General features: G+C 44.3%; 3 protein-coding genes across 3 annotated transcripts in view; 2 read left to right on the top strand and 1 right to left on the bottom strand.

Annotated features, from left to right (window-relative positions):
- OTOS (otospiralin) overlaps positions 1 to 5,405 on the top strand; it is a 51,328-nt gene extending 45,923 nt beyond the window's left edge. The window contains exons 2-4 of the mRNA XM_008930214.3: positions 2,678 to 2,768; positions 3,106 to 3,132; positions 5,221 to 5,405. Of these exons, the coding sequence (XP_008928462.2) occupies positions 2,678 to 2,768; positions 3,106 to 3,132; positions 5,221 to 5,405 (303 nt within the window). The remainder of the gene's footprint in view (positions 1 to 2,677; positions 2,769 to 3,105; positions 3,133 to 5,220) is intronic.
- Positions 5,406 to 6,074: 669 nt separating this feature from the next.
- On the top strand, positions 6,075 to 8,628 carry COPS9 (COP9 signalosome subunit 9). Its single transcript, XM_018083155.2, has 3 exons — positions 6,075 to 6,220; positions 6,292 to 6,364; positions 8,292 to 8,628. Exons 1-3 carry the CDS (start codon positions 6,158 to 6,160, stop codon positions 8,327 to 8,329), a joined length of 174 nt encoding a protein of 57 aa, XP_017938644.1. The 5' UTR covers positions 6,075 to 6,157; the 3' UTR covers positions 8,330 to 8,628.
- Positions 8,629 to 14,957: 6,329 nt separating this feature from the next.
- Positions 14,958 to 20,889, bottom strand: ADIPOQ (adiponectin, C1Q and collagen domain containing). Its single transcript, XM_008930213.2, has 3 exons — positions 20,783 to 20,889; positions 17,151 to 17,370; positions 14,958 to 16,721 (listed from the first exon to the last, which is right to left on the bottom strand). Exons 2-3 carry the CDS (start codon positions 17,359 to 17,361, stop codon positions 16,195 to 16,197), a joined length of 738 nt encoding a protein of 245 aa, XP_008928461.1. The 5' UTR covers positions 17,362 to 17,370; positions 20,783 to 20,889; the 3' UTR covers positions 14,958 to 16,194.
- Positions 20,890 to 22,197: the final 1,308 nt, after the last annotated feature.

Genomic DNA, 22,197 nt, shown 5'->3' with positions numbered 1-22,197 from the left:
AACTACAACTCATCTCTTCCGGTGAGCTTGTGGGATGTTGACATTTTTGCAGGAGCGCCCATTGGGCAGAACTTCAAAACTTCCAGGGGTTTCCACCCCTTGGGGTCTACCACTTTCCTTAGCCTCTGGGGGAAAACAAGATCCAAACCACTACACATGGAAACACTGGGAATTTATTTTCATCTCCAATATGTGCACTAGCAACTGGAAAACTTGGATTTTAATTCAATTATACGTGTGTAATTGTTAAAAGACTGTCACACAATGTCAGATGGGTGAGCCTCCTAGTTCTGGAATGGGCAACTCCAAGCTTCAAAGGACAGAACAGGAAGGTGTAAAGGAGATAGGTGTAAAGGTGTATGTCAGCATGAACCTCAATAGCTACGTGAATCCTCCCATGATAATCCAGTGCTGTAGCAAATCATGTTTTGACCAGAGTGACCCTGAGTCCGATAACTTCTGGGACTTTGTCATTCCCCTACAGCACTATTAATATCGTGAGGGTAGAGCTGCAGGATGTGGCTGCAGCAGAAACGTCATTATTCTCCTTTGTCATCATCCAGAATATGTTATCTCACCTCCCACTTGGAACTCCTCCTGCTTATCAACTGCCAAAACCAAAAGCTACTGATAGATATGTACAGAAGGAGCTTCATGGTAATTATTCAGTTACAGCTGATGACTGTTTTCTGTGTATATTAGTACACCTCAGTTCTTCTGATTGTTTATTGGAAGAGGATATACGGACTAGGCAGCAAAAGGGAAAGTTTGGCTCTGCAGGCAGTGCTGGTGGGTGAACTTGGGTACATCTGCACCACAGGACTCCACTAAGCAAGGGAAGTGCCACAATCCAGGGGAGTGGGGCAAAGGTGCCAGCAGAACTTGGCTGATGTAGGGACCCTTCCTACAGGCTTAGGAAATATTCACCAAGAGGATTAAAGCCTTTCAAAGATGGAATAGATTCTGCCTTCATAATATTTTTCTTTTCAGCCTCCACAAGAGTTGGCACAGCCTAGTGTGCTACAAAGCACCCTTTTTTCCCTTGCTCAGAACATCCTGAAATAATTCTTGGCAGAACTACCTAACTCTGCGCATAGACAGGAACAAACTCCAGCAAAGCTGGGGCCTCCTGCAAGGCCATTCACCTGGATCTCTCCCCTCCAGGACTTTGTGAGTATGGAGACTTTCTCTGTACTCCTGTGGCAGATGGGTGGATGTGATACAGCAAGAGCACCAACATCAACACACACACAGAGTTAGGAAATGCAGGTGTCTAGAACTGAGACAGAATGATTTTGTAGATCATAAAGGCAACTGAAAATGCCTAGTGAGAGGGCACAGCTCAGACCAGCAACTGTAAGATCAGATCTTGCAGCAGGAACGTGCACAGTGAGCTCTGCACTGGTGTTTCAGTAGCTCCACTCAGCAGAGGAGCCCTCTGGAAATAGCTGCCTGGTTTGGCAAGATGACCTCAACAGCCACGTCTTCGAGGAGCACAGAAATCCCCACATTTCCCATGACTCACAGGACACATTCTGCTACACCTTAGGCCCTTGACCCCACCCACTGCCATCAGGAGTTTTATGATAAAAGAAAATCAATCAAGATGTCCATGTCAGCTGAGTGTTCTCCAAACTCTCTCTCCCCTCCAGGCTTCTGAAAGCACTGGATCCATTCAGCAACCTGCATATGCTGGAGCCCAAAGCTGGTGTTGGCAGAGGAATCTTTCCAGGAATTCAGTTTAATGTGAAAATGCATTTCAATGCACCTTAATGACCCTCTGAAAGCACCTGCACCACCAGCATGACTGAGGTCACTGGGGACCTCCTGCTTTACTTAGCATAACCCAATGGATTTTAGTGGGCACTTGGTGCCTGTGTACACTTTAAGGTCCAGGTTTTAAGGATTCCAAGTAAGAACATAAAGCAGTGTCAAGCATTTGTGGGGTTTGTGACTCAGCTGGAGAGGGAATTCCATATCCTTTTAGTAATTTGCTCAAATAAGGTTTTTGAAAATCTATTTTTATAGAGAAAGAAAATCCAGAGGGCAGCAATGGTAGCAATCAGTGAATTTGCCTCTGGATTTTCTCCGTCTGCCTTCAAAAAGCAAAAGTGTTATCGCCAAAGTTGATTCTGATTTCCTTGCAGAAACTGTCCACTGTCTCTTCCATGGACAGTGCTGAAATATAATGCAAATTGGAGCAGTTAAAATACCTGAAGGCAACAAAACCAGATTGGTGCAGAAAATCAGTGACGTTTTCCCCCTACCCTTCCTTACTGAGCACTGCTATTTTACAGCAGTAGAAATCCTTTTGGTGTTTCCTAGCTGACACAGAGCTCCATATCTTTACTACTGCAAGAAGAAGAAAAGAAGAGAAAGGTAATTTCTAAAGTGAAAGTAAATTAACCACAAAATAAAACATTTCTAAAGACACTTAATTTCATGTCAGTTCAGAGGAGCCTTTTGGATTTATGCCATCTTAAGGCAAAATATTAATACATGCTTCAGGATTGCCGGTCTCTGTGTTGCAGTTCAGAAGCTGTAAGGAAATGTAATTGGATCTTGTTATGCCTGAATTGATAATTAGACTTTATTTTGGAATGTATTCTTCTATTAAAGAAGGAATAATTGACTTTGCATGATTATTAATGTATTGTAATAATCCTCAATTGTACAGATTACTTTTCAGAAACACGAGCATTATCTTGCAGAAACGATGACATTTACTGGCTTATTTTTCTTCTGCATGCTGATGAACATGCTAACAGGTAAGATTACTGCTGAATTTATCCTTGTTTATGTTTTCAAGTAGCCAGAAATATTTTGTTATGAATACAATATCCTCTATTTAGTATCACTTGTGTATTAATCATAACTGTTCTGGCTGTTACTTATAAGTATTTGGTTTGTAGCACTGAGTGACTGCAAATGGGGAATTTCTTATTCTACTGTTCAAGAAACAAAAATCCTTTGGCTAAGCAGAGGGTCCTATATGGGCATTAACCCTGACCCCTGTTATCTTCTGGCTACACAGGAAACCTTTTATTAACAGAAAGTCTTTCTGTGCACAAGCTGGTACTAATGCGTTTTCCTCTTTATTCACAGATGCCCGATCCATCCAGGATGGAGATGGTAATTCCTAATGTATTTTTATTTGCTTTGTATCACTAATAATTAGGAGAGTAATTTGTAACTCCCAGACCTGATGCCTAGCAGTGACTTTGGCAGGAACGCTCACTAACCTCAATGGGCTGTGGAAGCGCTTTCACCTAGTTCTGGTGGAGAAAAAAAGGGGAACTTTTAGAAATGTCTTTAAAATTTATTAAAAGCTGAAATATTAGTGTCTAATAATAGAGCTAATATACTAAAAGTCTTAAAATGAAAAGGGACTATGGTCAAGTCACTAATTCTGTTGTACAAAATCATAACTGGAAAGCACCAGACTTGTAAGTGTATCAGACATCTGAGGATTTTGTCTGTCCTGAACAGTAATACTATATGTGCATCTGGTTACTGGCAAGAGATACTGGCCTCCACAACATAAAGCTTAACATTTACAAATTGCCACAAATCCAATTACAGAAATGTTGGACTAAATCCCTTAGCAAAGCTACCCTGTGGTTCATGTTGCTTCATGTGATTAGTCCATTGGATTAGTGTTTGCCTTTGATTAAATAAAAAACCCTCAACACCCTAATGATGTTTACACTGGCTTGCTGATGATTCTATCAGTTAACCTCTCTTTGGCTTTTCAGACAGAATTCTGTCTGGAAACAAAATTGCAAAGAAGTATCTACAGTAATCAGGTACTGCTATTGCTGGTGTACATCTAAGTTAATCAGCAGGACAGCCAGCAGCATGTCCAGTGCACAGATACAAATACGCAGAGTATTATAACAGATATGAACTGCAGAAATACAGAATAAGGTCTAATATTAAGTTATAATTCAAACCTGTCCCCCTATGCCCCAATCTATTTCTTCATAGCTCTAAAATATTTTGAATGTATCACCTGCGTTTGTGCACAGCAAATACTTCTGCAGCAACCTTCTGAGACGGTCAGAGGAGCGTGTGTCAATGTGAAAATACAACCCTCTTCAGGCAGTGTTCTGTTGCTCTCATTACCAGCAATTATGGTTTTCTTTCACACTAGGCCAAGCAGCAGCCTGCAAAGTGAATCTAAGGTCAGCTGGTATTAACAGTGAGTTCTCCTCTGCAGACAGCATTTCACTGGTTCATTTGTTTGGTTATGTGCCATCTGGGCCTGCGCACTGCAAACTTTACTCCATAAAATTAAGCTCTGACAACAGGATTGTTGAAGGCTCCTAATTCCTACTAAAGACCCTGGTCCCAAGCTGAGTGGAATGGCTCCCATTCATCTAAATAGGCTTTAAATCAAAACAAAATACTAGATTTAGCTTTGCTGCACAGAAAGACATTTGTAACTATGTGGTCTCAGCTAGTGTTTATATGTTATATATGCTTCTGTGTTTGCCCAGATTTGGGCCCAAGGGTGGTCAGCTTCTGTATTTTCAGAACTGACTTTGTTTTCCTGCTGAATTTGAAACCGTTTCAATGAGTATACCACTTTTTCTGATATTCCTAGAGCAGGCACAAATACAACAGCTGTCTTCCAGGCGGCAAAACCTTTCCTTTCCCTTCCCTTAGCCTGTTTCCTACAGCCCTCTGAGAAGAGGACAACTGCAGTCCCAGGCAATGTCAGGGAAGTATGGCCTCAGTCCTGGGGAGCTCTGTGGGCAGAGTGGGCAGCTGCAGGGTCAGAGTATAGATGATGGTGCCTTATTCCTTATATTTTTATATTGGGCAAAGCAAATTGTGTGGAGTGAGAAAAAATGGCTTTCAATTGCAACCACTCTTTGCCTTTAAATAATCAGCAGCCTTCTAGCAATTAAATCAGCCTGATGAATTCTTGAATTGCCCTAGATGTGGATGGTGTGCCTTCATTGCTCCTCTCCATCTTGTCCCGCTCTGTCACACTAGTGCATCAGGAGCAGGGAATACTGGCTTCATCTTCTACAGAGTGAGGGATGGAGAGGGGTCGAAGGCTCTCCCTGCCTCTCTCCTGCCAGAGGAGCCCATAAGCCCCATTAGGAAACCCACAACCCCAAACCATATTGGCTCCCAGGACCAAGGTTTCAACAAAAATGCTTTGTATTACAGTAATCTGCAACATTTTATTTTGGTTTTTTTTTTTTTAAGATCTGTACCAGGAAGCTGTAGCCTTGCCATACTGGCCTTTCTCATCCAACGATTTCTGGTCCTACGTGGAATATTTCCGGACCTTGGGAGCCTACAACAGGATCAATGAAATGGCCAGAGCTTTTTTTGCCCAGTTCCCTTTTGGGAGCCACCTTGGCTACCACGTGCCTGACCACGAGCGCTAAGTGCCTCACTCGGCTTTGCTAGAGCCAGTGCTGAGGTGTTTGGGTGAATACCTGTCTGACAGTAAACATACCTAGGCTGCCCTCAGCCGCCTCGTGATGCTCACTGCAGTCACACACGGCGTTTCATGCTTCAAATTAGTTTCCTTTTTACAATTTATGGGTGCCAAGGTGTTAGAGCGAATATCTGCCAGTGAACGCACCTGGGCTGCCCTCAGCCACTTTGTGATACCACAGCCATGCACAGAATTTCATGCTTTAAATTAGTCTCTTTTCTACAACTTAGAGGTAATAATAAATGCAGCTGGGCTGGCCTCAGCCACTTAGTGATACTCACTGAAGTCGCACGCAGCGTTTCATGCTTTGAATTTTTTACAATTTATCCTTTCGCGTGAAAACAATAAACTCCTCCATTCTGCTGCACAGTTTTGGGAGCTTTCTTTACCCATGATGCTCACAGCGTTGACTCAGGAAACCACTCTCTGAGAGTACAGGAGTCGTGTATGTACAGGAATTATCTGGCCAGTCCGCCCATTCTGGGGCTGCAAGGACCACCAGTTTAAACCACAGCCGCACCCTCTGCAGGGCAGTGCCTCACCTCAAGCCTTGGCCCGCCACAGGGGGAGGGCGGGGTGAGCAGAATGGTGGCCGTCATTTCCCTCCTCGCCATGGCAACGGCGGCGCCCCCGCCCACAGGGCGGCCATGAGAGGCGGTTCCTCCTTGCCCGCGGAAGTGACGGCGCAGAGGGGCCGCCATGAAGCCGGCGGTGGACGAGATGTTTCCCGAGGGAGCCGGGCCGTACGTGGATCTGGACGAGGTGAGGGGTGAGCAGGGGGAGCCGTCGCCGTGCCGCCGTGGTGCGGGGGCGCTCAGCGGCTGCTTTCCCAGGCAGGGGGAAGCACGGGGCTGCTGATGGACCTGGCCGCCAACGAGAAAGCTGTGCACGCCGACTTCTTCAATGGTAAGGACCGCCGCCGGCTGGGCGGGGGGGTTGAGGAGTGTCGCAGCAAACCTCGCTTGTCGCTGATCTCATATCTTCGGTGCCTGGTGGCCGCTAAACTCACTAACTACATCTCTGATGAGCGGTGTAAGAGCGCTTCAGTGTTAAATAATGCAGGCGGGAGCGGTAAAATGCGTGGTTTTCCTCTCGTGGAAGTTTTGGTATTGATCACCACAAGGAAAAATACCTTTATCTGTTTGCATAACAAGTAACTTATATTAAACTGTGCAAATAGATACAAAAACGTGGAATGGACTTCAAAAAATTGTGTCTGGGCATTACATAGGTAGTTCATTAATCTCTTAAAGTACGTGTGCATATGTGTCCCATGGAAAATAAACCACTGTTTTTAATGCAGTTTCTGCATTTGAAAGTGAGCTGTATGCGTATAGAATCATAAGATGGTTTGGGTTGGAAAGAATCTTAAAGATCGTCAAGTTCCATCCCCCCTTCTGCTATCCCAGGTTGCTCAGAGCCCCGTCCAACCTTGCCTTGAACGCCTCCAGGGATGGGGCAGCCACAGCTTCTCTGGGCAACCTGTGCCAGGGCCTCACCACCCTCACAGTGGAGAATTTTCCCCTAATATCCAATCTGAACCTACTCTCTGTCAGTTTGAAGCCATTCCCCCTTGTCCTGTCATTCCAAGCCCTTGTAAATAGTCTCTCTGCTTCTTTGCCATAAGCTCCCCTCAGGTACTGGAAAGGTCCAATTAGGTCACCCCAAAGCCTTCTCTTCTCCAGGCTGAACAATTCCAATTCTCTCAGCCTAGATATAAGTATAGACAGCTGCTTTGAGAGGAAAGAGCTACATATCAGGCCACTTAGTGGTAGAATATAGAACACTGCACTTGATTACAAAGGCTTTTTCTATGCTTCTTCTCAAGAAGTATGTTTAGACATTCCAACGGGGAGTTTCAGATACATTATTAAATCTGGTTGCTGTAGTGGTGTTAATATCACAAACTGGTATTAATTCCAAAATAAAGTAGGTTTCTCGTGGTTCTCAACATTTAGAATGCAGGAGAAAAAGGAATTTTCAGTTATACTCTCAGGAGTGGTGAAGGAGCTAGCTCTGTGTTGGAGCCAGCATATTCAGGAGCAGGTATTTCCGTAAAGTTCTACCATCATGGTATTATATTCCATTGGTATTTTAGGACTCTTCTAAATGAGGATTAATCCTCAGTTTATTGTATGGCACGTAGACTGCCTTCTGTAAGAATAAGGGCTTGTATTCAGTTCTGTTGTTAGTTTATGCTCAATATACAAAGAAGATACAAAGCTGAGTAGTTAAGAGCACTTTCCAAAGATGAAATGTAGCCAACCACATTTCACTAGTCTGAAATGAGTTCAGAGAGAGAAATGTTATTAGCACCTTCAAAGCAATGAAATGTTTTTAAGGAAGGGACTTTTAACAGCAAATCCCACTTGAGAATGTCAGTCTGCAGCATTTAGAGATTTGCCTGGATGCTGTGACCTAAAGCCAGGATTCTGCAGGACTGTTTACATCTGAGACTTGCTGCATGCATAAAGCTAGCACGTGCTTTGTTCTGGGCTCAGGGAATCTTGCTTGATCCTCTCTGTGATGGCTACTTAATGCCGTTATAAAAGCCCCTTCTTTTAAACTTAGCTTTCATGAGTTTGATTGCACAGCTTGTATTGTACAAGTGGGGCAGTTTAACTGTGCGTGACAGAGAACATGTCCATGGGTTTGCCTGCCTTTGCTGTCTCTTTCCACCCTGATTACATTTCCAGTAATAGATGGTGCAGTAACTCTCATTCACTTAATTCATCTTTATTTCTGTTTTTAATAATGAAGTACTCTACTTGAGTATGTGCATTTCTAACAGTTGAAACTTTTAAGGGTAATTTTACCTTATTTTTCTTACTAGATTTTGAAGATCTCTTCGATGATGATGACATCCAGTGAACTTGGTTGTCCAGCTATGCAGTGCTGAGATGTGGATTTTTCTCTAGGATCACCTGTGGTGTCCATTATTTATTAAAGTAATCAAAATGGGAAAATCACAAGCCGGGGGGGAAACCTGAATAAGCTGCTCGGGGAATATGAAAACCAGATGGTTAAAGATAACTAAGGAGGGAATTGTGGAATGTTATTTCTAGGAAGCTGTGCGTAGATTTCTGTGGAAATTTTATTTGCCGATGTCCTTATTGAATAAAATACTAAAAAAACCTCTCCTTCACTCTGGGTTATACTTTGAAAGTAGATATTGCTGTGTTCTGAGCTCCCTTAGCGAATGATTTTTTAATTCTATTTTTTAAATAATTCACTGTTACTTTTGGATATTATATAAAAGATACGTGGCAGGGCACATTGCTGCCTAGTAAAGTTTTGTTTGTCCTACAATAAAGGATTATCTTGGGATAAGATGGTTGCTTGTTCTGAATAGTCCAGTTCATTTGTTGGTCACACTAAGAGCAGTGTAAGTGGTCTTCTGTTTCAAGACATCAGTACTTCACTTTTAATTTAGGAAGCACAGAAACCAAAAGTAATTGATATTTTAAGCAGAGAAGTGTTCTGACCCTGGACCATGGGAATGCTTGGATTTAAAAATATAATTTAATTCCTGAAATTGTACCTTATAGAAAGAAAATAATTTAGGATTCTTTTCTCCTGCAGCAGGTAGTGCAGTCGTTTGTACTCAGAGGTAAGTGTATATGAATTAAGCTGTTGACATATTAGTTCAGATTTTGACACAAGTTTTCAGAATGTTTTTAGAAATGTTTCATTTTCACCCTTCAGTGACCAAAGGGAATCTCAGAATGAAAGGAACAGGTGAGTTTTTAGCACATTATTTCCGAGCAAGAGTGTATCCTGTCTAATCTCAAATACAATGTGTATTCCATAAATTGATCACAAAACTGATACTGTGACTGATCTTTCTGTGAACACCTGATTAAATTCACGTGAACTGAAGCTCTCTCCTCTCCTACTTCTTTCACATTTTTTTCTTTGCTTTGCTTAAAAAATGAAATCTTAAATTTTACAGTGTCTATGCTGACCGCTAAGCTTAAAAACGTAAGCACGATAAACCTAGTAGGATTTAGATGTCTTTTTATTGTGCTCCTGTTGATTTCTGAGCACCCTGTGTTTCATCATGCAGTGAACATTAAATCAGCATTTCTGACACTCTGCTTGGTGTCTGATGCTGCCATGTGTCCCTGAAGGAACAGCCTCATTCAGGCAGTTTCCTTTCCCTTTTAGTGCTTGCTTTGCTTAGAGCTTGGCATTTCCAGCTTTTCTCATTGAAACCAAGGTAAAACAGTTTGGCAAGTGTGTTTGGGCTGTCGTCTCTAGCTTTGGTGCTGTGCTTTCTCCAAGCCAGGTTTTCAAAGTTGGTGCCTGTAAATAGAGGCTGCGTTCTAGGCAGGAGCAAATTATGACATAAGATCTAAGAAGCAACTCTGCTCTTTAGCTACTTTTCCTGATTCCTTAAGATGGTCATCTTGTTTTTGGAATATTTCCTTGTCCGTGTTTTGTACATACTTTTTGGTTTTTCATTTGCTTTCCTTAAGTTGTAAGAAACTTGAACCCTGTGTTTGGTCCCAGCAAGAGGAGTATATTCTGTCATACGAACTCATGTTGAACAGTTGCTCTTCAGTATGGGTGGTGTTCTCTTTTTAGACATGTCCAAAACCTCAGTGAACATGGGTTTGAAGGTGCTCATGGTGAGTAGTTCTAGTTTTGATATGTCATCTCACTTGATCAAAACATGGAACCTTTACAGAACTGGATAGAGGGCAAATAATGCTCATGGGACCAGCCAGAGTTTCCATCCTGGTAGGATACAGCTCTCCATTTAAGGTAGGTATAGCTAAAACACACCTTTTTGTGAAGCCTTCCAGAAACTCTGTTCCATGTTAAAAAGCAGCATAAATAGTATGCTGGCAGTACTATGAAAGGAACATTCTTCAGGGTTGGGATGGGATGGTATTGAAGGTATGTATGTTGTAGCTGTCTGGAGTATGAAGTTCTCATCCACAGTGAGACTAAGTGAGGGGGTGTGTTTAGCTTCATCTCTCTAAAGAGAACTGTCAGTGTGTGAAACTTTCATCAGGAACTGTCATTTGTTTGGGTCCATTCTGGGATGGTATTATATGAGAACAAAATGCCCTTCAGCTTCACATTGTTTCTGTGTTATCTTTTGTCAAGACTTTTGGTCTAATTAGTCTGTGGGCAATCAGCCTGTTGTCAGGAAATAATCACAAGATGTCAAAATCTCTAATAAAAATTTATGTAAAGGGCATTTGACTACCTTGGCCAATTAATTTATCGAGCTTTGATTCCTGCATCTTCTGTGGAGATTGACACCTCTTGTAATAGGTGTTTCTGAGGAAACAAGCCTCTTCCAGCAGCAATCATCTGCACCCATTTGGACTGATGTGTGTTACTTTATAAGCTGCTGGGTCTAGCTTGGTATTTCAATATCCAGATAAAGGTTCCAATCTGAATAGATTTATGAACTGTCCCAGTGACCAGTGGGACAGCTGGCAATCTGTAAAGCTGAGCTTCCGCCTGAGACTTGGCAGGCCCAAGTGCTGAAAGGCCTTAGAAGGGGTGTAACCAGTGATGCAGCACAGATGGAAAGGAATAGCTTCAAAACACTTAAATGTCAGCCTGTTCCCTTCAATGCTCTCACCAGGTTAAGGCTCTGTTTGCAGGGAACTGCAAACTGTCCCAGTATAGTCCTTGGAAATAAGAACGCGTGATCTGATTTGAGCTGAAAATAATCCAGTCATTGTGAGGGAGAGGAAGTTGCCATGCTAAAGGAAACCGGTTGTCATCTGTGCGTAATATTTCTGCAGTGCCTCTTCTGATTTGGCGTTCAGGTTATAGAGCCAACTGCTACTGCTCCTAATGTGAGCAGGAACAGGCAAGCTCAAACCTAATATGGCAGTAGTGGGTTTTCCTTGGTGGTTTTCTGCTTCATTTACTTCCAGGGAATTAAAAGTTTTGCTTTTAATATTTTATTTCAATAATTGGAGTGGAAGGTATTTTTCTTGATAAAGAAGGAATTGATTTAGATGAATAAATGGAGTCCTTCCTGCTTCCCCAGGGTGTTGGGAAGCTGGCAGGCATCTTCCTGCTCTCAATGTGCAGTTGTTCAGCACATGAGAACATGCTGGGCAGATGACAGTGCAGCCCTGTTCTCTGAAGTCCCTGTTAGTGATGGGGCTGGAATGCCAGTGTCACATCAGAGATATTTTCGAAAAGCACTAGCACAATGCAACTCAGTCCTTGGCAGCAGGGGGTACTTTGAGCACAAGCATTGGCTTCTATGCTCTTACTTTCAGGTTTATTTTTTTTTTAGTTTACCTTTTATATTTGCTCCAGTTGTTCTTTGCCAAGAGCAGGATGACAATCATGACCCAAATAATAACCTTTTTCTTGAGCTACTACAGGGAGTTCAGACCAGAGGGAGAGAGGAGCCATGTCTCTTAAAGGTTTTAAAATTCACAAACAGGACATTTTTGGTGAATGCTGCTTTCTTACTTATGAAAAAAGTCTTGCATAATCTTCGTTCATACCCCCTGACCTTCCCTGCCTAACTCTGGAGGGGATTTAGAGAGGGGATTCAAGGGGGATCTCCTCCCTGCCTCCTTCCCTGATGCCGCTCCATAAACCTGTCCTGCTTTATGGGAGAGGTCCCACAGATTGCCTTGAGGGTGGGAATCCACACAGGAAGAAATGGATGTTGATATTTAATGCTTCCATTTCATTGGGAATAAACCTTTCCTTCCCCTTGGACTGGAGAGTAACGAACTGCACCTGCATGAAAGGCCACTGTTCTCAAAGAGCAGTGGTGTTATGCTGGGCTGGTCTCCTGGGATGCGTCTAACGACGAGTTGAGGGTGCGTTTGATGAAGAAACTCAGTGACATGGGACTGTAAATTATCAGGTACTTACACCTAGTACAAATATCAGAGAAACGTGGCAGCCTGGGGATGCTCATGATTGCTTCCCTCCAGAGTATTTCAAAGGGTAGGCTTTAAATCTGATGGCATTTCCTGCATGGAAATATAATGGCTGATTAGCTAAATGTAGGACTTGATCCTAATCCCTCTGCCTGCTTCCATGACAAAAAGGTTCTAGTGAGTTTATGCTTCACAAATACAAGTCTTGCAAGCAATTTATCTTTTTCTTGTAGCTCTTCATGGTTTAGTGCAGCTGCTATTTGTATTCCAATTAATTACTGGCACAAGTGATTACATAGAGTTGAGGCGCAATTAGGACCAGCCTATAATTGTGTTTGAAAGGGCTATGGATGCTTTTACAGATGGTTTCCCTGCTAGATGAGATTGGCCAGTCTCTCCAGCTGCCTTCAGCTTTCCATGTTATTTCTCCCTAAGTGTTAGTGCAGTGACTTAAATCTTTCATTGGGGAGTGTTCTTGCTTTCTGCCTCTAAGAGTACATTAGCTTCTAAAGGGAAAAACCTTTAGAAGCATTTAAACCTGCCACAGTTAGAGAGGCAGTAAATAGTAAGACATAACTTTGTACTAGGCATCTACTGGCAGGATTGATTAAGAAAACACAAACTAAAACATTTAAATTTGTTGGAGAGCAAGTGTCATTCTTGGCTCTTTTGTTACAAGATAATTGTGTGTTTAAACAATTGTGTGATCCTTGGGAGCCAAGCCCAGGCCTTGGAGATGTGCCTGTGTTGGCCAGGTTTTCCCCTCCCACGGGTTTATGAAACATGGAGGGAGAGGAAAACCACTCCAACTCTGTAATGGAAAAAGGCTGGATTCATTAGGAACTCCTCTGAGCTCATCCCCCAGGACCTCATTACCCTCCCAAACCCTATTTGCAGCTCTCCCCTAAAAGCAGCACAAAGCTAGTGTGGTGGCCTGCAGCTCCCTGCCCACAGTCAGCCTGGCTGTGTGCCCCTGACATAGCAGAGCTGGGGAAGTGGAGGTTTGATAGCCATCCCACATGCAGGAATGTGGCAGCTCCTGGCCTTAAAGGGCTGCCCAGGGTCCTGCAGCCTGGTGGGGTAATTGCTGGCCACGTTCAGGTGCTGCTCCTGAAGCTTGTCAGCATGTTTTGACTGGTTGAGACCCCCATGCAGAGCCCTGCAGGGGTTGAACAGCCTCAAGAGGCAGGAACAGTGGTGCTAAGGGCAGCTTCAGGCCTTGACCCTGGCTGCAGAGGGGCAGAGATATGTTTGCTGAGAAGGAGGTCCTTCTCTCCATGCCCTGCCCCATGCCTGTGCTTGCTTGGCTGATGGGCTGAACCTCTGCTGGGAGCATTTCCCTTAGAGGAGAGCTGGGAGGGAGCTGATTGCTGCTCCTGGGATGCAAAGTAGTTTTCTGGGTGGGTGGAGACTTAAACTGAGATTTGGTGCTTGCTAGGAAGGCATGTGTCTCATCTGAGCAAGAATCTTACAGAGATTTGAGGTAAAAGACTTCATAAACCAGTTCCAAACCCAAAAGGGAGGGCTTTGACCCCTTGTTTCCATGTAGCTGGGGCCTGTCTCATTCACAGCCTGCTGCCTGGGCTGCTCCAGCTGTGTTTTGAGGTGCCTGGGTGGGATATGCATGAGCAACGAAGGAGCATCCCTGTTGGAGCTGGGAGGAAGGTGGCTTTGGCACTCACACCCTGGAGTGAGTGTCCTGGTGAAGCTGCAGTTCAGCATGTGCGTTTGTGAGAAGGGGAGCAGTCAGTACATGGAACAGTGATGCCTTAATGGCTTTAAAACTTCTCCCAAGGTCTCAGCCTCTGAGTTCTGGCATACAGGATAAAGCTGTAAGCATGTTTGCTCCCACTGCATGGCGGCAAAGAAAAGAGTAATTTGTTTTGGCTCCTCCTCGGGAAGTAGTCTTTAAACTAGGATTGCCTCCTAGTGTTTATCCCAAATGTCTCTTAGCACTCTGGCTGTTGCAATTTTCCCTGCTTTCTGAAGATCCATCTGAAAATGTTTGAAAATAGTGTAAAAGCTCTGACACGCTCCTTTCAATGGCCTCTTATGCCATTTAATCCAGCAAATGCCACATTTTTAAATCTCCTTTTGTTTATGGATTAGTATTTTTGTTTTGTTTTTTCCCTTTGCCTTGTTCCCTTCCCATTAATTCCCACAATAGGAGCAGGGTTTTTCCCAGCTCTCTGAATTCAGCATGACCACACTGAGCAACAGTTTCACCCTTGCTAAATCTAATGTACTTGAAGCTTCTGGGGCCAGCTGAGGCCCTTGCTTTGGATGGCCACTCAAGGTGGATTCAGGCACATTGGGTTTGGGGAAACAGTCTGTAAACCAGAGCTCATCTTATCCAAAAAGGAGACAATACAGTGTAAGGTGGTGAGATGCTGAAGCCTTGATGAAATTTAGAGTGTGGAGCGTTTCTTGGGAAAGAAAAAGGGGGGTGTCCCTGTGTGTACCAGCCCAGGGTGCCCTCACCTTGCTGGAAAAAAAAAAATATTTTCCTGGGCTGCCTGGTGAGGCCAGGAGTGTATCCCTTTCTTCAAGTCCTTCCCAATGACACACACAAAAATGTGGGAACATTGTCATTTAGAAAATTTTTTATTTTTTATTTGCAGTGTGGTAATTCACTGGAGTGTGGAAAATGCTGCTATGGGAAATAATTTCAGTTGAAGCTCTTAATGCTGTTATGTGCTTGTATAAATGCATTACCTCTGACTGGTGTTAGCTTGTTCTGAAGCTTAGTAGTAGGAGTCTGCTTTGAATGTATCTGAGAAACCATCAAATCCTCTTTTAGCTAAAAGTCAGGCAAGCTCCTAGGAGAGCAGTTTGATGGGATTGCTACTAATTCCAGCGTTAATAGTCCTCTGCTGTTAAAGTAAGCTTGCCCAGAGCTGGGGCAGGTCCTGGGGTTTCATCCCAGGAGCCCACTCCACATGGGAGGCTTCATCACCACCTGAAGCTCTGTGCAGAGCAAACCATTGGTTATGGCACACTTAGAGCATGGAAAAGTAGAAACACAGTTATCGATCTCAACTTCTGAGTGCACTCGGGAGCTATTCAGAAGGTAGGTGGGACAGGATCTGTGTGGCCAACATATCTGTGATTGCCTTGGGACCCCAAAGCTATGTGGTCAATGGGCCGTTTCTGTGTGGCCTCACCGTGTTCATAAGGCTTTTCAGATAAATCACAAGATTCCTACCCTAAACCAGCCTGCTATCTGCATTAGAGATAATGACAGGGGTAAACATAAAAGGAAAATCAAAGGATTAAAATCAATGGAAGTTAATAATCTGTATACATTCAAAGATCTAGGCTAAAGAAGGGAGACAACAAACCATGGGTGGAAGTCAAAGGGCCTAATAATACAGGGAGTTACAATGGAAAAAATGGAGCCATATGTTCCAGATGAAAACAAGAGCACTCTGATTTTGTGAATAGTTTTCTCCCTCTTCTACTCAAATTTTAAAATGCTGGCTAAAATATTCCCCATTGCTTTAGATGGATTTAAGTGGTTAAAAAAAGGGAAATTTAAAATGTCATATTTAATCAATTTTTCTCTTTTCACTTTAAATTTAGAAAAAGATTAAGGCATATTGAGAGTTACTTTTTCATTATATGGCAGGAGAGGCGTCTGACTTTGGGCTGAGCTTTCCACAAGGAGAACAAGAGCAGAGGTAGGAGTGAGCCCTTGGTCCCATGGAAGTACTCATAGGAGATAGGGTCCACCCTTGGCAATCGTTGCTCCTGCAAAAGACAATTTTATGGTAGATACATTATAGCTATAGTGCCAGTGCCCCAGGACTCTGTCCGGGACTAAGCCGCTTCACCCTTTTTTGTGCAGCACCCCCTACATTAATAGTCATCCATGTCGGGGTACAGGAGGAAGCCCATGAAAGTAGAATCGTTGACATTGTCAGCGTAGACGCCGTTGTTGTTCCCGTTCCCATACACCTGAAGCCAGACCTCATCCCCGGAGCTGAGGTGCAGCAAGACAGAGCCACTTGCTTGGTCAACATTGTTGTTCTGGAACTGGTCATAGGTGAAGATCACGGCCTTGCCCTTCTTGTAGAGACTGACCTTGACATCTGCCAGGTAGACTGTGAGGTGGTACGCGAAGTAGTAGGTGCCGGGGACATTGCAGAGGAACTTGCCAGTGCTGACGTCGTAGTGGCCCTGCTCGTTGTAGAAGATCTTGCTGAAGCGGATGGGGATGTTGGGGGCAGGGGGTCGCTCTGTCAGCCCTACGCTGAAGGCAGAGCGGTGGACAAAAGCACCTTCACCCTTCTCCCCCTTCAGTCCCGTGAATCCAGGAGCTCCAGGAGGTCCCATCATCCCTGGGGGTCCTGTCGCGCCTGGTGCACCTATAGGACCTGCTGCACCTGGGGGACAGAGTGGGGATTGGGAGTTGTGTTTGCAGTGTTGGTGGCTGCTACCCACCGTCCCAAAATGCAGAGGGGGCTGTGGCATGAGGATCTGCTCTGCAGCACAGAGCTGAGGAAAGGCTCAATGACCTCAACAGCCCCCAGGAGCGGAGTCAGTGAGTGAAAAGCCTGCTCACTACCCCTCCCCCTCCTCTCCCCCGGCTATATGCAGAGCTGCTGAGAGCAAGCATCTGAAAAAAACATCACTAATTGGGGAAACAGCCACCACACCAAACTCTTTGACTTGGGTTATGGAATCTCCATCCCAGGAGATACTCAAAAGTCATCTGGACAACAGTCAGGCATTGACCCCCCAGACATAAAACCTGTTGGGACTGGGGCTGCCCATGGACTCCAGCACCAATGTACTACCTGTTTCTCACCAACCTGCATCTCCTTTTTCTCCCTTTAGTCCGTCTTTTCCATCTTTCCCATCCCGACCAGGGAGCCCGTTGTGGCCAGGGTAGCCAGGTGCTCCTCCCATCCACTTGGCACATGGCATTTTGGGGTCAGGCTGGTCGTCCTGGGCAGCCACCTCTGTGCAATAGGGGGCCATCAGCAGCAATGAGCACAGCAAGATGCCTGCTGGGCCCCTCATTGTTGGTTCCTGATGCAGAGAGTCACTTTGTTAACTTTAAAGATTAATAGGGGGGAAAAAAGTGAACAAAACCTCCCTCCTGAATAATGCAGAGGCACAGAAGACTAAAGTTTGAGTCAGCACATCTGAAGAAAAGCAGTTCTGTTCGCCCGAAGGGCCCCTCTGCATCCAGCGTGGTGCTGGTGTGAGCTCCATAAGCCAAGCTGGGATGGGCCACACTGTGGAGAGGAGTGTGGAGAGGAGCAAACAGCAGTTACTCCTCCAGCACTCACAGGCTCTTTGCACAGGACAGATGTTTCAGGACCGAGCACAGCAGATGCCAGAGTTATCTATGGCTGATCTCTGCTCAATTAGCCACGATACACCCTGACTCCTGCTATAAACTGCTGACCTGGCTCTACCTAATGTGAACAGAAACCATAGCCAGGCTTTCTAGCTCCTCTGAGCCACCATATGAAATTGTGATTCTGGTTTGTTTTCCACCCGAATTACGTATTTTGATTAGTGCAAGACAATGTGTGTAGTATTTAGACAGTGTAGTGTTGTATTTCTCTTTAATCTAGTTGCTTTGCTGGTCAGAGCAATTAGTGTGGCTGCCCAAAACCAGGTCGATGGTGACACCCTACAGCCAGTCCGGCTCCCAGAAATCAGCGGGACCTTGGTGGGCTTTGAGTCAGGCCAGTTCAGTTAGGACACAGATATTTTAAAATGATCACTGTTGTGTGAAACTGATCCCCAGTTCCTTTTGGAACAATAAAGGTATCCTGTTAGGAGCATTGTAAGTGGCATAACAGGCAATGAAAAGTGAAGAATACCATGGCCATTAGAGTTCCTTAGCTCTGTAATTTCCAAGAAAAATAATATCTTGGAGCAATTCCTTTGCAGGGTTGATTTTTCCTAGGCAAGCTATTTAAATGTCATATTTTAAATAATGTCTTATTAGTTCTCGTGTAATTGCTTCAAAGAAAGCTTAAGAAATGGGCTGGGTTTAGCTGGGGTAGAATTAGTTTTCTTTGTAGTAGCTAGTACGGGCTGTGTTTTGGATTTGTGCTGAACACAGGGTTGATAACAGGGATGTTTTTGTTATTGCTGAGCAGCACTTGCACAGTGTCAAGGCTTTTTCTGCTCCTCACCCCACCCCACCAGCAAGAAGTCTGGGGGTGCACAAAGAGTTGGCAGGGGACACAGCTGGGACAGCTGACCCCAACTGACCTGAGGGATATTCCATACCATACCATACCTTATGGCATCTTCATATGCTCAGCTGTAAACCATGGATGAGGTTGGCCTGGGGCTGCTGCTCAGGGACTGTCCAGGCATCAGTTGGTCGGTGGTGAGCAACTGTTTTCATTTGCAACGCTTGTCTTTCTTGGGTTTTATTTCTCTCTCTCTACTATTTTCTCTTTCATTGCAACTTACTATTGTTATTGTTACTATTTTATTTCAGTTATTACACTGTTCTTATCTCAACCCATGAGTGTTCTGACTTTTACCATTGCAATTCTCTTTCCCCCATCCTGCTGTGGATGGGGTGTGAACAGCTGTGTGGAGTTCAGTTGCCAGCTGGGGTTAAAATACTACAGTAACAAAGAGGTTGCTGTGATTTCAGTTTTTTGCAGGATTTTTAGGGGGCTTTGAAGAACACTTCAAAGCTGTGTTTAATTACTTTGGTGGGCAGTGCCTAAAATCAGGGTACCCCCAAACCCCTGCCCTCCCGGCCAGGCTCCAGCAATCCAGCAGCCACACAACACCCTGTGATGGGGCTGGTGCCCTGGCTCAAGGGCAGTTTTGGGGCTGAGGGTGCTGTGGGGTCCAGCAACCACAGCCTGAGCCTTAGGCAGTGTTTCTGTGTCCCTGTACTTTGGGAACTGAAATGCCCCTTCACAGCAAAGGATATACTGATTGTCCATGAACCAGGGGGGACCAGGGAAACAGATGTCTATAAATCCTGAAAGTGGCTTGGGTTGGCAAGCAAGGGTGTGTATATTGGGCACACTGTGACACAGCCCCTTTGCCATGCCCCAGTGGTTGGCACTAAGCAGAGGGACCCTTGTCCCCCCTTTCCAGGTCCTCGCTGGCTCATGTACCCTTCCAAAATCAGCACAGGCTGTCTGGGGACATCTAACTGCATTAAAACATGGTAGCGATCCAGAAAAATCTGCCTCAAAATTGTGTTTTTTGGGCGATGGGGTTAGTTCTGCTTTCTTGTAAGCTTCCTAGAACCCAAATATCATTACGATTTTAGCGGTGTGCCAGGTCTTCTGTTGGTGCCAAATAAACCTCTCATATAAAGTCGCAAGCAGTGCAGGTTTGAGGAGCCCAAAGCAGGGCTACAGGGAGCTTTTCTGGCAGCTGCCCAGCCAGCTTGCTCCAGATAGAAAGATAGAACTACTACTTTTGCTACAGTTTGACTCAAGCACAGGTGGTTTGCTTGTTTGAGAAGCCGAGTAATTCTCTGGCATATCTTAAAAAGGGAAAGTCTTAAGCTGTGTCTGTGAGCTCTTAGTTCGGACTCTGGTTTAGGTGTGACATCCTTTTGCTCTGTCTTACCCATTTCTTTTTGGTTTTCCATCTGATGCTCATCAGTGTAACATGAAATAATCTGCTGTATTTGAATGTCACTGGTACCTTTTGGACTAGGAATAGATGAACTCAGTACTCTTGGTGGCTTTCAGTAATTCCCTTGGCAGCTGCTATATCAAAAGCTCATATACATTATATGAAGCTTATTCATTTATCAGCAGAAACCAGAGTATCATCCATAAGAACAATGCCATTCCTAAGTGCTATATGATTCAGATCATGATTCAGAATTTAAATTTCAGATAACACTATATAAATATTGTATACTCAAAAAATCCACACCTTTCTGTGCAAAATAGAACCAAAAATCCATCTGTTTTCCCACTACAGCATTTTCCTCAAAGGGTATTAACCAGGGCTTTGACTGTCAAGCTTTTTTCTTTTTGTAATTACTCATAGCATAGATTTTGCTGATGTTCCAGTGGTGATTTGCTCCAGGCGGTTCAGACTTTAAATCTGGGTAGTGCAAGTTTCTGGTGAGGAATTGATACAACTTGGGGATATTTGAGGCAAACCCAATCTTTACTGGAGTCTTTGAGGAAAGAGGTGAATTGAAAGGTGCCCATGCAGTACTTGCTGTTATAGCCATCTGGTTTTTCACTGTTGTTCCTGACTACTTTTTGATTTAGGAGTTTTGTTCTCTAAATAGTGTTTCCAAAAAGGGGAGTATGAATCTAATGGAGATCAGCTATTCTTGGTTTAAAATATTCCCCCAGCTATTCTGAGAATAACCCTAAGAAAGGAAACTTCTTGCGAACAGAAAGTCTGTCTGTTTTATTTAGCCCAAAAGAAGAGAAAATCCTGAATCTAGTAAGAGGAAAAAAATAATCATTCTTACCAGCTGCCTTGAGTCCTAGTTGGCTTGCTGCAGTCTCTTTGGAGAATGAGGTCTGGCTATCGCATCGCTATCCCTAAGGGCACAGGGAGATGTCAGCTCAGACACCGCATTTTCCATTTGTCATTGCGCATGCTGACCTAAAACTTGGGTTTTCCCATTAATTTTTCCTGGACATCACTTAAGTTTTGGACCACTTGTATAATCCACTGGGATAGCTTGTGAAGATAGCCTTAGAGGGAAAAGATAGGTTTGGGAACTGGATAGGAACTGAAAGAGCAGTGGTTTGCTGGAAAGCCTGTGTGACAGGGAACGCCTGCTTGACCAGGACTGGGCTTGTCCAGCTCAGCCTGTTGCTCTCTGCAGATTGGAAATGTTGTTAGCAGCTGATGGAGAAAGTGTGTCTCCAGCCTTGCAGTAATGCACTCACATGGGATTTTTCAATGTGTTCATAAGTGTATTATTGTTTGACAAGCTCTGGCTTCCCTTTTTAACTGCAAGAACTATTCCTGCCTGGAGGCTGCTGCCACACCAAAGAAGGGCAAAGCTGCCTGAGGGGAAAGGCAGCACTGGGGGAGGGTTTCTTCTTAAGGCAGCCAGATATGTGCCAGAGCTATTGTAAATAACTGGAGTAATTTCAGCCCCATGGATGGCTTTCCGCCTATCTTGCTTTTTGGCTTTAGGTGAAAACAAGGTCCCTTTTTCCCTGTGCCTGTCTCCTTCCAAAATGGAGGTTGAACCTCGGTGAGCAGAGGCTTTCCTCTGCAGCTGCTCCAAGGCACTTCAAGGTTAGCTCGGTGGGACCTTAGCAAACCTGGGCTCCCAAAACCAGACCAGGAAAAATTAGTGTGATGTGTGTTGTTGCAACTGGGCATTGGGAGCTGGTGTCCTTGTTGAGAGGGGAAAGTCATCCAAGTGAATGTCAGCAGGGCAGTATTCTGAATTGCTGAGTTATTTTAGAGACCTGGCTATTTGGAGGGACTAAAAAGATGTATACATGAGCATATAAATAATTTCTCATATATAGAGCTAGGAGTCAGCAAGGGTAAATTTTTAAGCCTGAGAAGAAGGTGCCAAAGGGAGGAGCCACAGGATAACTGCATATTGCCTGCCTTGTTTTGGTCAAGCCCTTAGTCCAGCATTTGAAGAATATTTTTATTTTTTGTCGGATGATGGTTCTTCCATGCAATGTTGAGACTTAAAACAATCTGTCATGCAACCCCAGTAAAATATGACAGTGATCTAGTTGGATCTGTTTTGTTATAACTGTGATTTTCTAGACCTATGTGTGCATTGGTGTGTGTGTGATGCCAATGTTTCTGTTGAAGTCTCTTGAGCAATGAATGGAGGAGCAGGATCACGGAACTGAAACTGGAACTGTTTTTGCAGTAGAGCAAGAGGTTTTCAGCTGCCCCTGC

The sequence above is a fragment of the Manacus vitellinus genome, unplaced genomic scaffold, assembly GCF_001715985.3.
Source record: "Manacus vitellinus isolate BGI_N305 unplaced genomic scaffold, ASM171598v3 scaffold_60_pilon, whole genome shotgun sequence".
Taxonomy (NCBI): Eukaryota; Metazoa; Chordata; class Aves; order Passeriformes; family Pipridae; genus Manacus; species Manacus vitellinus.
Note: the sequence above shows the minus strand (reverse complement) of the source record. Positions and strands in the feature narration are given on the sequence as shown.